Source organism: Podarcis melisellensis (genome assembly GCF_964234715.1).
Source record: "Podarcis melisellensis genome assembly, chromosome: 3".
Classification (NCBI taxonomy): domain Eukaryota; kingdom Metazoa; phylum Chordata; class Lepidosauria; order Squamata; family Lacertidae; genus Podarcis; species Podarcis melisellensis.
Window position 1 is genome coordinate 17,930,612 of NC_138530.1, and position 15,423 is coordinate 17,946,034.

General features: G+C 45.3%; 1 protein-coding gene across 5 annotated transcripts in view; it reads right to left on the reverse strand.

Moving 5' to 3' along the window:
* LOC309365889 (uncharacterized protein) overlaps positions 1–15,423 on the reverse strand; it is a 281,475-nt gene that overhangs the window by 242,494 nt on the left and 23,558 nt on the right. For all 5 annotated transcript variants that reach the window (XR_014166256.1, XM_081904487.1, XM_081904486.1 and 2 more), the window contains exon 2: positions 3,133–3,177. Coding sequence is in view for 4 of the 5 variants with exons in the window: in XM_081904487.1 (XP_081760613.1) it covers positions 3,133–3,177 (45 nt within the window). In the remaining variant the exon portion in view is untranslated. The remainder of the gene's footprint in view (positions 1–3,132; positions 3,178–15,423) is intronic.

Consider the following 15,423-nt stretch of genomic DNA (forward strand, 5'->3'; position numbering starts at 1 on the left):
CCTGCCCCCAGCACCCCCCCCCCAGCTACAAGGAGGGTCCTGGGATATGAAGATGGGCCACAATAGCAAAGTTCTACCTCCACTGTGAGAAGCAGCATGACTCTGAACCCCAACTGCTGGGAAATCACAAGTGGGCAGAGTAGTGTTGCACTCTTGCAACGCTTGCAAGTTTTCACAGTTTGGCTGCTGTAAGAACAGGATGCTGGACTAAACGGGCCATTGGCCTGATCCAGCAGGCACTTACAATGTTCTTAAGAGTTATGACATCAGAATCCTGCAGGGCAGAAAGAGAATAACGGGACAGAAGATTTGGGGGGGGGGGAGGGAGTGGGTTAACTGAAGTGGGTAAGCTGGGAAGGGGAAACTGGAAAATCATGGAAGAAAGGGAACGTTTGGCAATCAATGAAGCTGCTGTAGATATTGGGATAACCCTGGTGGGTGAGTTTGAGGAGTGTTGTTTTTTTTTTAAAGAGTGAGAAGCACAGGTGATGTGGTTGGGGGCTTTGGAGAGCAAAGGGTTGATCTAACAGCCAAGGTTTTGGGGAGGGAGATGAAGTAGCAACAAGATGTGGTATATTGTAGCTCTGAGCCACGTTATGATTTTGGCTTGTAGTTCTGAAGTCCAGGGACTTTGGCCGCCCCGTGTATTTAATTTCCTTCTATCAGTTCTTCAGACAAAATATTATGTGTGCGTTAATGCTGAAGAGACGCTAGCCTTTGACCTTGCGATTCCAGAGGGAACATAAAACTGATGTCATCCAAGAAATAAAATAATTAAGGCATATCCATAGATGCACGGCAAACTGGGGGATGTTGTTTTCTTTGGACAATGAACTGATGTATGCTCAGCCATATGGACACTGACATTTTTATGCTTAGTTGTACTCTTCCAGTCCCAGCGCACCTGCGGTACTAGTGGTTTTGCTTTCTGATCCTAATTTCCCACAGTGATAGTATGTCAGCAGCAACAGACTGCAGAATTTGAAAATCTGCATTTTACTTTCCTTATGAGCTCTGTGGGTTTTCTAAGTCATCCAGTAGCTTCAAATTAAAAGAGGCATTTCATCTGGAGGAATTAATCCCCAAACTTTCCATTTTGAGTTAACCTTGGGTCTGTGTCCCTTCGCCCCCCCCCCCAATTCAGCTGAGTGATTTTGTTATTGCACCTGCAGTACAGTTTGGCTGCTGGGCCATGATCCGTGCACCGTATCATTAGATGTCAGGGGAGAGAACGTACGTCAGTGGTGCAACACTTTACTTGCAGAAAGTCCCAGGTGTGGCAGGACCTATACTTTATAACTCCTTGCCTGCTAGGTAGGCCCTCTTGTTATATTGTTTTAGGGAGCTTCCAGGAAACCTGTTTGTGGAACATTCATCTTGATTTGTTTGCCAGGAGATTAGATGATGAGCATTCACTCAGATTTGCTTTTGGTTGACGTTGCACCAAAGCAAAGGGCATTTTCCCATCACTGTAGTTTGTCAAGGGTGCTGGGAGTTGGGGGGATGTAAACTACAGTTCCCAGGATTCTTAAGAATAAGAATAACAATAAGAATAACAATAAGAAGAAGAATATATTATTTATACCCCGCCCATCTGGCTGGGTTTCCCCAGCCACTCTGGGCGGCTCCCAACAAGACACAAAAATACAATAACCTATTAAACATTAAAAGCTTCCCTAAACAGGGCTGCCTTCAGATGTCTTCTAAAAGTTTGGTAGTTATTTTTCTCTTTGACATCTGGTGGGAGGGCGTTCCACAGGGCAGGTGCCACTACCAAGAAGGCCCTCTGCCTGTAACTTTAGGGGAAGCCATGTGCTTTAAATGTATGGTGTGGGTGGGACCTCTGTTGGGTGTTTCTTTTCAGCTTGTGAAATGCACTCCCCACATAACTCTACCCCCTTGGGCTCTCTAAACCTGCAAACTTTCATAATAGGTTGGAGCGTGGTGGTGACAACACGAAGGTTGCAGGTTCAATCCCCCGTATGTGACAGCTGCATATTCCTGCATTGCAGGCAGTTGGACCAGATGATCCTCATGGTCCCTTCTACCCCTACAATTCTATAATATGACTTATTGTAATACAATATGAGTTAACAGCTTTGTCCTGTGCTTATAGATTATATGTTCTTAAAAGTGGCAGCTCACTTTAACAACGTGTGTTAATTCCCTGAATGATGTGCAGTTTCCCTAGCGAGAGAAGAAAGCGCTGACCTTTTTATATATGCCAAGAGACAGCCCGGTAAATCTCGAGAGTTCTGGTGATTTATCTGTGGAGGAGCAATCCTAAATCACAACAGCTGCAGGTCAGCCTCCCACAATGCCATCTGGGGCCATCCTGGCCTTTAAGGTCACCGCAGAAAGATTCACGTTGCCACTTGGACTCCTGACTCTTCCAGAGCTGATGGCTAAACCTCCACCGGCGTTGTGAAGGCCTGCACTGTGAAGCTGCATGCAGCAAAAGCCTAGTTGCCAATCGGCAGGAATTGCAGGATCACAGAGTTGGAAGGGACCACAAGGGTCATCTAGTCCAACCCCCTGCAATGCAAGAATCTTTTGCCCAGCACGGGACTTGAACCCACAACCTTGAGAGTCTCATGCTCTACCAGCTGAGCTATCCCAGCTGGCAGGAAAGGCTCTATAAGGATTCCCTTAACCTGCCACACCAGAGTGTGAAGGAAGAAAAAGGACAAAGTTTAAGAAACAGGAAAGTGTCCTTTCATAATTATTTCAGTATGTTACTGAACGAAACCTTAAACAGCCTAGCGAGCTGGTTTGTGGCCAAGCCGGATAGCTTTCAAGGAAAATGAGGCGGTGGGCGGTGGGGAACAACAACAAGGGTTTGAAGAATCAGACTGAGCACAGAACATGTTTGTATTAATGGCATTAAAGTGCAATTCCACTGGTCTACCACTGCCATTTGCACCTGAGTTTTCTGGGACAGATTCCACCAGCTCTACCCATTATAAACAGCACTTCTGAGTCCTCCTGCGGAACAGCTTCCCCAAAACTTTGTACTTAAATGCGATCGTTTAAGAGCTGCCCGCTCTTTTCTCCAGAAGAGATGTTGTGTCTTTAAGCTGCACAAAAGGGAGACCATCAGCCAGTATGTTGCTTCACTAGAGGAAAACGCACCTGTTAGATTCTTCCTGTTGTGCTGCTGATGAAGGTAAAGAAGCCCTGCCAGGAAGAAACAAACAAACAAAATTAGCAACAGTACGTTAATGGTAGTTAAGTGTTGTTGGTTTTCAGCGTTTAAGGACCTTGGCCGGATGCTCCTTGAGCAAGGCTGGGAAAAATCCAGGAGGGACACAAAAAGAAAAAGCAAGTTTAATTAAATTTTTATTATCCTCTTTCTGTTAAAAATTCCCTGGTTTAAAATTAACACTAGTAGGCCCTAATCCAGCGCAGAGTAAGGTGTACTTATTGAATTAATTGCAATTGTGTTGGATTAGGACTACCATTCTCGAAAAGACCTGCTCTTGTGTCTTTAAGGGCAATTCGATTTGCGGAAAACAAAAGCTTTAGTTTCTTCACAGCATGGGGCTGAGCATTAACATTGATTGCTAAGGCCTGCACACCCTGCTCTTGTCAAAGGCACAGGACCAGGCGGCAAAAGTTTTCAAACACAGCCAGCCCCAAAAAGGAATCTAAACCATATTGAGTAAAGGCCTTCCTTCCTGTTAAAAACGGGAGAGGGGAACCTGTGGACTTGCAGATGTCGCTGGACTACAGCTCCTACCACCCCGATAATTGATGTGAAATGCCTGCAGATAAAAACAACAACACCTGACTCTTTGAGGTCAAGCCTGAGATGCATGACCAACAGGTTATATAATATTATTGTGGCAATTCGTGAACCAAACAGCACAGCTCTTTGGGTCAAATTACATTTTACGTGAATATTTTTATTTTTAAGGTTTGTTTCAATACAGAACACATTCTTTTTGCGCTTTTGCTGCAAGAAGCAATTTGAGGGAGGGGGGACAAACAGTAGCTAAGCAGAATTTGCAGTGGCACATTGATACAAGGAAGAAAGGACTAACTCTATCCCCAGTGCCAGGTCACATTGGGGATCCATAAAGTTGTTTTTTCTTGCCAGGGTTAAGCAGACCTTTCTAAAAGCATATTTCACAAAACGTATAGCTTAATTTTTACTTTTTACCTCACAGAAGAGCATTTCCCCCCCCTCCCAGTGAGTTAAACTGCATTGATTTAAATCTCCCTACTCTGGCAAGAGTTGGTCCCTTCGGAGTTAGGTTCCAGATTTCCTCAGTTTCAAACAGTAAACACTGCTTCCACCAAAGCCTGCAGATACAGCTTTTTTGGGGGGTGGAGAAACCAAATTAAACCAGTCGATTTAAAGCAGCAGAGAAGGGTCCAGTTACCTCACGGTTGCTCAGCAAGGTTGAGCTAAGCATGACACAAAAAGAAAGACACCAGCCAATGTGTGTGAGAATATTTACTCAGACTGATCTGTTTCTGAAAGCATCTGTGAAGAAGTGTTAAAACTTTACCGCTATGGTTTTCTGCGTTAATAATGACTATATTCAGAGCCTGAAGAAGCACACTCATTTTCTGTCTCAGTCAATAATCTATTTAAGGCTGTGGACCATGTCAGACATAGGTATCTCAGCCTAATAAACCATGGTTCATTAGGCTGGGAATGATGTGATGCATTGCTTTTCTGTACTCCTTTGTCTGCCAGTATCAGTACTTCTGTTGTAGTTTGTTTAAACCAGTGATGGCCAAACTTGGCCCTCCAGCTGTTTTTGGACTACAACTCCCATCATCCCTAGCTAACAGGACCAGTGGTCATGGATGACGGGAATTGTAGTTCCAAAACAGCTGGAGGGCCAAGTTTGGCCACCACTGCTTTAAACCATTCTTTTCCGTTTGTTTAAACAACAGTTACTCCTTACATCAGAACCAGGAAACTGTGGTTTAATCATGTTCTACACATGAAGATCAGACATGGGGCACAAAACTAATTCTCAGCCTAATAAACCATGATAGTTTCTTTAGTACTGGGTGGCAAAAGAAAAGTTATAGGGGGTTCTTGAGCGAATATATATATATATATATACTAAATTTCCACAGTGTGCATGTAGACATTTGGCCCTGTCTAGAGAGGAGAACATGACCACACTTCTCTTGTTCAGAAATTCAGGGATACAGAAGAGTACGTAAGATAACATTGGTGAAAAAAGTAAAGGGGCATACTTGCTTTTCCCACCTACACAGTCCACACACAATCTAGACCTCTTGTGTTTTATTGTATTTTTAATATTTTGTTGGAAGCCACCCAGAGTGACTGGGGAAACCCAGCCAGATGGATGGGGTATAAATAAATAAATTATTATTATTATTATTAGTAGTAGTAGTAGTAGTAGTAGTAGTAGTAGTATTTTTTGCCCCTACAAAGTGCATATTTCATTCCTAGAAAAGCTCATTACAGATCGATTCTGCGTTACCCTGCACTGAATTCATTTCAAAACAGGTATAAGGTGGTCCCAGGAATGGGGAGTGTATCCAAACCAAATGACCGAGCTGAGGGTTTTCTCGTGTGTATCAAATAACCACACTGAAATAAAAAATAAGGTCTTATATATATAATAAATGTACCAATCTAGCACGTACATAGATATGGGGACCACATGTCTGGAGCAGCACAGGAAGACCGCCTTGAAACCATTTTGACTCCCAAACTGACCAATTGTTTTCTCTGCAAGGAGGGAGGGGGGTGAGGGAACCTTCCCATTGTCTCAGGAAGTGGGTAATCACCATCTCAAAGGAATGGGCAGACTACCGGGAAAGGCAATCAGATAAGGCATTATCAGAGAACCTAGCAGACAGGAAAAACAACAGCATTCAAATTTCTGTTGTAGACCACCTTTTCTGTGATGTAGGTATGATGTTTGTGGGGGGTGGTCTTGGGTTACACCCCTTCTGTGATGTATGTATGATGTATGGAAGGGTGGTCTTGAGCTCCAGGGCAGGGAATTTAAAATATAAGGGCAGGCACACCTTGGTTCAGGGTCCTCCTCCTTTCCTGCATGTGAGGGGAGCACCCTGTTGCAACAGATCAATGAAGATCAAGCTTACTAGCTGCTTTGTTTCTCAATATTCTCTGGTTGGCCTCTGTTATTTTCTCCTACTGATGGAGAACCTACAAAGGACTCTATAAGGGCTCTTGTGTCCCCCACAAGGGAATAAGGGCAGGTTTTGTTTATTACAACACCCACCCAGGATCGGCAGGATCTAGAACAGCGGTTCCCAACCTTTTTTTGGCCATGCCTCACTTAAGTATCTCTAAAATCTTGGTGCCTGCCCCCCCGCCACATATATTTCTTATTCAAAAAGTGAACTCCTATTCATGTGTAGGAAGCCTAAAAGGTCCATTCACTGTTAATAACTCATTCTCAAATTAACCCCCTTAAAAATCAAATTTCCCCCCTGTTGGGAACCACGGATCTAGAATCAATCTAGATTGAAAGCGGCATGTTGTGAATGATTCTGGATCGAGGAAAACTACATTAGTGTGTACGTAGCCTTTGGCAGGAAGTCTAAGGATGTTTAATTGGAAGTAAGCTCTGCTGAAATCAATACATTTTACTTCCAAGCATAATGAAAGGAGAAATCTTTTTGATGTCCTCCCAGCCACCATTTATTGATGGAACAGTGAGAACGCCCTCTAGCGGCCAAAACTAGAGATGTGCTGCATCCTAAAAGATCAACAAATAAATGGCGCAATAATCTTTATTGTTTTAGCTGCTCCAGACTAATGCAATTAACCCCTCTGGAATACGTATTTGATGGCTGAAGAAATTATTGTGATAAAAATAGTTTGTTTGTTTGTTTGTTTACAGTGATGTTTGTCTCATATTCAAAGTTAGTGAATGAGCATGGGTTTGGCAAAACTTATTCCTCAAAGCTACATGCAAACCACACATTTAAAGCACATCCCTTCCCCCCCACCACCACCACCACAAAAAGAATACTGGGAACTGTTGTTTGTTAAGGGTGCTGGGAACTGTAGCTCTCTGAATTACAGTTACAGGTAGGTAGCCGTGTTGGTCTGCCATAGTCGATACAAACAAACAAACAAACAAACAAAATCCTCCCAGTAGCACCTTAGAGACCAACTAAGTTTGTTATTGGTATGAGCTTTCGTGTGTATCCGAAGAAGTGTGCATGCACACAAAAGCTCATACCAATAACAAACTTAGTTGGTCTCTAAGGTGCTACTGGGATGCGGGTGGCGCTGTGGGTTAAACCACAGAGCCTAGGGCTTGCCGATCAGAAGGTTGGCGGTTCGAATCCCCGTGACGGGGTGAGCTCCCGTTGCTCAGTCCCTGCTCCTGCCAACCTAGCAGTTTGAAAGCATGTCAAAGTGCAAGTAGATAAATAGGTACCACTCCGGCGGGAAGGTAAACAGCGTTTCTGTGCACTGCTCTGGTTCGCCAGAAGCGGCTTAGTCATGCTGGCCACATGACCCGGAACCCGAACGCCGGCTCCCTCAGCCAATAAAGCGAGATGAGCGCCACAACCCCAGAGTCGGTCACGACTGGACCTAATGGTCAGGGGTCCCTTTACCTTTAAGGTGCTACTGGAAGGAATTTTTTATTCTGTGAATTACAGTTCCCAGGGTTCTTTGTGAGGTGCTTTAAAGGGTATGGTATGAACAAGACATTCAGTTGGCACTTCTTGCCTACAATATCAGTCGGCTTCAGGTATAGTGAGATCTAGCAGGCTGGAATTGCTGAAACCTGCTCCTGTCACTTCAGAGCTTGCAGTAAGGGGTGGGCAAGTCAAGTGGGGCTTGGAGCTCAGGAGAGTATGGGATGAGGAGAGGAAAGGGAAGAATGTGGACTCATGAGTGAAACAGCGGATTAGTTTAAATAAACTTCAGGTGTTCCCATTCCTTAAAGCCTCTGGTTCCCTGAAGCACACCCATTTACAAAGAAGGATTTTAAAGAAATTAACCCGTTATCAATCTCCTGTTTGGGAAAACCAACCAAGTACAAACTATTCAAGCCAACAATAATTAAATAATGTGCATAATCAAAAAGTTTGCTTCCCACATTCCATGTACCCACACACCTGGAAAGCTCCTACCATCAACATCGTTATTTTATTTATTCATTGCCCATCCTTCATCCTAAAGGTCTCAGGGTGGGTTACACCATTTAAAAAAAATATTTAAAACAAATTAAGGGCAGGAGAGAATCAACTTCCTGGCTTCTCGCTGTGGCACAAACCTACTATTTTTAAAGGTTACTTGTGAGGCATACTCATTTCCAATGCTGAATCAAACACGCATTCATAACCCTGTTTTTCCCTTCATTAATTACAGTAATCTGAAGCCTCAACAGAAGACGTAGCATGATGAGCCATTTTGTTTTAATCACCACATTACTCTACAACTTGAAAACATTAATCTAATAATCAGGCTTGCAAATGCTGGCGGTTTGTGGAAATGTAATGGAAATCCAGCAGCCATTCAAGCGAACATCTGGAAAGGGCATTTTGTGGAGCTAATAAAATAAGAGAGTTTCAGAATTGATGCCAGTAAGCTTTGTCTCCTTGTTGGGTTTGTTTTTTCCCCCCTTCTCTCATCTCTTTTGTCTTTTCAGTTCCTGCTGAATGTGAGATCTTGGGAAGATGCACTTTCACACTATTAGCAATCTCCAAAGGGACCTTGGCAGCCAATTAGAGGGGCCAGTGGGAGAAAAGGACAAAAGAACCAAATGCAAAAATCAATATCAATATGAACTATCTGTGCCCTCTTGGCCCAAGACTTGCAACCCAGAGACTTACATTTCTTAAGGGATTAGGATACACTTACGAGAAACTCTCCAGGAAAATAAAGATGGGGACAGTCTAAAGGAGGCTTTTTGAATTTCAATGAGCAAAGTGATCTTTTCATGGGAAGACTTCCCCTCCCGATTGCTTCATTGATACACAACTAACTTAAAGAGTTACCATATTTCTTCCATAATGCTCCATCCATGCTTGGTGGGGAGGAGGGGGAAAACACACAAAAACAGGCTCTAACTCCCCCAGCCCGCTCCCCTTCTCCAGATTTCCTGTCTTGTTATACCAAAAGCCGTAAACAATATGCTAAGCTAAGGTTACCCTGCCAATCAGCCTGAATTATTGACTTCTGCTATGAACTATTTACTAGGAGGTTCTTGGTGGATGGCTGGAAGCAAACCAAAGCTCTTCTGGGGGTAAATGGGGGAAAAAAGCAAACCCTTGTCTAGAATGAATGCTCTCCAGGTTTATTGTTACAAAAAGCCATTCAACAGTGACTCCACAATGCCGCTGATAATTTGCACTTAGCACTTACGTGTTTTGACCCCCTGCGTAGCCACTAAACACCTGAAAAGTCAAGAGGTGCATTCAGGTGCACCAAGTAGCAACTTCACATTTTTAAAAAACACAGCAAGGGCTGCTGTTCTTTTCCGGACACATACCAACACAATAGACCGAAGGCAGTTTCTGGGAATACTTTTGATTTGTAAGCATTTAGCTGGCGTGCAATAATGCTCCAGAAGGAAAGGCCAGTGACTGACGGGCAATTTTTGCATTTGGGAAGATAACAGTGCAAGATTTACCCCTCTACTTGTCGAGCTGCCCTGTTTACAAGGTGTGTGGGGGGGAGGCAGGCCACAGAATTATAGAGTTTGTATACAATTGTATACAATTATAGAATTGTAGAATTAAGGAAGGGATATTAGATTGTCATCTGTTCCAACCCCTGGGGCTCAATGCAGGATCTACAATGTAGGAATCAAGCAAAGTACAGTGGTACCTCGGGTTTAGTACTCAATTCATTCCGGAGGTCCGTACTTAACCTGAAACTGTTCTTAACCTGAAGCACCACTTTAGCTAATGGGGCCTCTTGCTGCTGCCGCAACGCCGGAGCACGATTTCTGTTCTCAAGCTGAAGCAAAGTTCTTAACCTGAAGCACTATTTCTGGGTTAGCAGAGTATGTAACCCGAAGCGTATGTAACCTGAGGTACCACCGTATTCCAAAGATACAACCATCCACCCTCTGCTTAAATACTTCTATCGAAGCTCTTACTGGGAGGGGGTTTCTGATGACATTCAAGCAAAATTTGCTTCCCTGAAATTTTCATCTATTGCTTTTGAGTCTTCTGGAGGAACAGAGAACAAATCGGCCCTTCCTTCTTTTTTAGGTGAGTGCTGGGGTTTGAAAGCCTGTAGATTTGTGCAATTTAAGTGTATTAAATCCAGGTTACCCTTGTGTGACAAACACACTTTTTTAAAAAAACATGGATTTGGGGTAGTTAAAAGTGACAGGCTAATGCCTCGTGAACAAATGATTAGTGGGAAGAAAATGCATAAAGGCCCCACATGAAAATCAGGGCGAATGTTTGCTGTTGTATAACTGCCCTGCAAACCAACCAACATGAATAGCCAATAAAGACTGGGCACCATCTAACTCTACGGAAGTTTTGTGCAAGTGAATCAGGAAGAATGCTCAATGAATAGGTCATCTGGCACTCTTGCAGTTAGCCACTTCTTCAAGGAAATTTGCTTATCAAACCCACCACTACTAAAACTTCCCTGTGGTGTCTGTGAGTCTGTGGGATTTTCAGTAGTGCCCTTCATTTGTGGAATGAACTCCAGAGAGAAACAGGCCTGGTGCAACAGACCAAACCTGTGCAGAGGTGGGTAGCAGCCAGGTTCACTTGACCTGGGCCTCGGAGGGCTAAGCTGGCTAGCTTTGAGTTAGGACCATGGGCTCCAGGGAAGGGGTGGGACCATGGGCTACAGCATGTGCTTTGCATGCAGAAGTTCCTCAGTTCCCCAGCATCTCTAGGTAGGGCTGGGAGAGGATCCCGGTCTGAAACCCTGCTGCCACCTGTGTAGAAAACACTGAGCTGGGTGGACCAATGGTCTGACTTGGTATAAGGCAACAATTGCATTCTTCTTTATTATTTAGTCACTTTTCCCCACTGCAGGCAACTCAAGGCAATTTACAAAAAACACGCTGTATGATGCAGCACAGGCCATGCAGGGCACAGACAGCTTAAGTCTTCCAACACCTCATCAGCACTGCCTCCACAGCAGCCATCGACTCCCTTTGCCTAACGATAGGGCCGGCCCTGCATATCCACCCAACGTAACCAGGCACGAACATCTCTTAATTCTGCAGCAATAGTGAGCAACCATCTACTGTGGTTCATGTACAGTCATACCTCGGGCTGAATATGCTTCAGGTTGAGCGTTTTCGGGTTGCGCTCCACAGTGACTCGGAAGTAACAGAACACATTACTCCCTGGTTTTGCCGCTCGTGCATGCGCAGACGTGCAAAATGACGTCACGTGCATGCGCGGAAGCAGCGAATCGTTACCCGCACATGCACAGACGGGGGTTGCATTCACTTCAGGATGCGAACGGGGCTCTGGAACGGATCCTGTTCACATCAGAGGTACCACTGTATAGGTAAAGGGACCCCTGACAATTAGGTCCAGTCGCGGACGACTCTGGGGTTGCGGCGCTCATCTCGCTTTACTGGCCAAGGGAGCAGGTGTACAGTTTCAGGGTCATGTGGCCAGCATGACTAAGCCACTTCTGGCGAACCAGAGCAGTGCACGGAAATGTCATTTACCTTCCCGCCAGAGTGGCACCTATTTATCTACTTGCACTACCTGCTTTCGAACTGCTAGGTTGGCGGGAGCTGGGGCAGAGCAACGGGAGCTCACCCCATCACAGGGATTTGAACCGTCAACCTTCTGATTGACAAGCTCTAGGCTCTGTGGTTTAGACCACAGCGCCACCCGCGTCCCTGGTTCATGTATACAAACAGCCTAAAATCTGCCCCAGGGAGTTTGATCTGCCAATGGGCCAGTATTGGCCATACATCGCACACCCTGTGTCTCTTGAAGATACAAGGCTTCAGTGCAAATCTTCTGCTGTGCGTACAAGTACGGAAAGAGAATTACAGACGCAGCCGGGCTCCAGCGGGTGGGCTTTCTCCCTCCAAAAACTGACCAGCCCCATGGGCAAAGTCGCTGTGCAATCAGGAAACCATGGAAACAGCAGGATTATAATTACGGGTTGGAGCCTAATCAGGGACATGGTAACTGTTTGATCTCTTCCCTGCCTTCCAGCCCAGACATCTCATTTTGCGAGGTATGTGTGCTTATTAAGGGAACATTTGCCTCTAGGGGTAACCTGGCTGGCAACCTTATTTGGTACCACAGGGTGACTTCCTCTGGCGGGTGCTGCGATTTGGGAAGGAACTTCATCCACCCCCATTCTGATCCCTTCACTATTCTACTTCTGCGGAGTCAATTAAATTACCTGTTGATCAAACAGGGACAGAGCAGGAAGCCTGCCTGCCTGACGACAAGCTTTTTGTAATCTATCTATTTCAGGACATTGGGGAGAAGGAAGACACTTAATTAACTCTGAAGCAGGGAGACTACAACTGAACTGAACAGAACAATGGAACTGCCTCCGTCTGGAAGTTACAAATGCCTTATGGCTCCCCTTTCAGGGAAATTCATGAACATGGATTGCTTACAGCATCCAAGTAACTTTTTTCATCTGCTCATAAGTAGGAAGATCCAAGGCAGGTATCAACACCTGGCATCTTTAAGCTACAGGGCTACAGTACCCCAGCAGGGCCCACTGCCAACATCATCCCTGGCCTGCTCCCATTATAAACATTTCTGGCACAGTGCTCTGAGCAGAGCTGAGTGCCATATTAATTTCCGGCAATGTCGCTGCCCTAGCATCGCTTTGGGACACTGAGATGCAGAGAGACTCGGCCATCCAGTGTTGTTCACAGCACAACTGCTAAAAGGTAAGCCTAAAGGGGTTCATCAAAAGACATCACTTTGCTCAGCCACCAGCCCCCCAAAATCTGCTCTGGATGGAAGCACAGCCAAACAACTGCACGCCTTAACTGCTTTTCCACATTGCAACGACATTTGCACATAGGCAGGGCTAGGGATCACTGTTAAATGCCACCTAAAATACATGAACTTGGCATGAACAGCAGGGATAAGAATCTCCAGGCCTCATGCTCCGCGAACCAGTAATTCACAGAAATCTTTGTGTGCAGTTCAGAATAATAATAATTTATTATTTATACCCCACCCATCTGGCTGGGTTTCCCCAGCCACTCTGGGCAGCTTCCAACAAAACACTAAAATACAATAACCTATTAAACATTAAAAGCTTCCCTAAACAGGGCTGCCTTCAGATGTCTTCTAAAAGTTTGGTAGTTATTTTTCTCTTTGACATCTAGTGGGAGGGCGTCCCACAGGGCAGGTGCCACTATTGAGAAGGCCCTCTGCCTGGTTCCCTGTAACTTGGCTTCTCGCAACGAGGGAACCGCCAGAAGGCCCTCAGCGCTGGATCTCAGTGTCCGGGCAGAATGATGGGGGTGGAAACGCTCCTTCAGGCATCTCCATGGAATCGTAGACCCTGTGGACCATCTACAGTGGTACCTCGCAAGACGAATGCCTCGCAAGACGAAAAACGCGCAAGACGAAAGAGTTTTCCGTTTTTTGAGTCGTTCCACAAGACGAATTTCCCTATGGGCTTGCTTCGCAAGACGAAACGTCTTGCGAGTTCTTGTGAGTTTGTTTCCTTTTTCTTAAAGCCGCTAAGCCATTAAGCTGTTAATAGCCGCTAAGCCGTTAATAGCCGCTAAGCCGCTAATAGCCGTGCTTCGCAAGACGAAAAAACCGCAAGACGAAGAGACTCGCGGAACGGATTAATTTCGTCTTGCGAGGCACCACTGTAGTCCAACCCCTTGCAGTGCAGGAATATGCAGTTGTCCCATATGGGGGTCAAACCTGCAACCTTGGAATCATCAGCACCACGCTGTAACCAACGGAGCTAGTTCGAGCTGGAGAGCTCTGAAAATAAGGGATAGTTTTGTAGACCTTATCTGGCTCTCGACTGTTGCCACTCACAAATCTAACCTGCTGTTAAAGTTATGTGTTTTGCGTTTTGATGTTGTAAACCACCCTGTGATCTTGGGATGAAGGGAGGTATATAAATTTAATAAATAAATAATGAACAAGATGAGTAAGACAGAATCTACCCCCAATGGTTTTCGTTTTTGTTTTAATGGGAAGTGCTTTCTTTCTTGCAACATCTGGAGTTCTGTCATGACCAATAGACAGGAAAGGAGAGTAGACAACAGGCCCTGGCTAGTAACCAGCAAACTCCCATCTACTAAGGGAGTTTCCAGACTGTCACTCTTTTCAGCTGGGATTCAGTCACATAGAGGCAACTTTTTTCAGTTTGCGGAACTAAAGACTGGGAAGCCTTGCGCAACAAGCCTCCTTTTTTTTCAAAAGATCAGGTTTTTTGCAACAAGGAAAGTGATGAGAAAACGCCCTGGAAAGTGCCGGCCAACACTTGTTTTGATAATGCAACAAATTAAGAGTAAATGCTCACTAACTAACCAACATCCTTGCAAATAAATCAGGACGAATACCCAACAAACAGGTCGTTGGAAGCGCCCTATGTTTGGCATGGACACAGTATTGATCAGATTTCATGGAGGTTATTCCCCCAACCCTGCGCTAGATGGAAAAACAGTGTGACATAGTATGAGAAAGCTTCCTATCTTCAAAACAATACAATCCCATGTTTGACAGTTCAGACAAATTCACAGAGGATAAGACTATCCACGCCTACTCATCATGAGGGATGTCTACTACCTTGGTATCAGAGGTGATAGGCCTCTGAATACCAGTTGCCTGAAATCGCAGGAGGGGAGAGTGCTGTTCACTCATGTTCTGGTTGAAAGCATCCCACATGCATCTGGTTGGCCTCTGTGAGTACAGGATGTTGCACTTGATGGGCCTTTGGCATGAACCTTCTACTGTAATGTCTTTTGGTGCACATCAAAGCTACTGTCACGGTTCGGTTCATGGGTGATCGATGTCCCAGCAGGGGACGTTATTACCAGGGGCAGGATGGCGGGGTGGGAGCAGGAACGGGGGTCCAGAAGCCAGGAAGCCAAGAATCCAAGGGTCAGAGAGCCAGGAGTCAAGAAGCCAAGGGTCTGAGGGTCAGGAAGCAAGGAGTCACGAAGTCAGGGGTCCAAGGATCAAGAAGCAAGGAGTCAAGAAGCAGAGGTTCAAGGATCAGGAAGCAAGAAGCCAAACGCAGCAAGGCAGGAAGCGTGTTGCTGTGGCAAAGAGCCAACGTGAAAATGCTGACCTTATATCCCTTCCCGGCACTTGCCCCCAGGTGCTGTGAGTTACCAATCGGCCTCACCTGTGAGGCCGCACCTTGCCTCTTCAGAAAAAACTTAGTAAGGTCCCAGTCCTGCAAAGTCCTATTGGTCACAGGGCCTGGCTCTTGGACGCACAACTGAAAGCTACCTTGTCTTCCGACGCACTGGAGGATTTAAAAAAAGG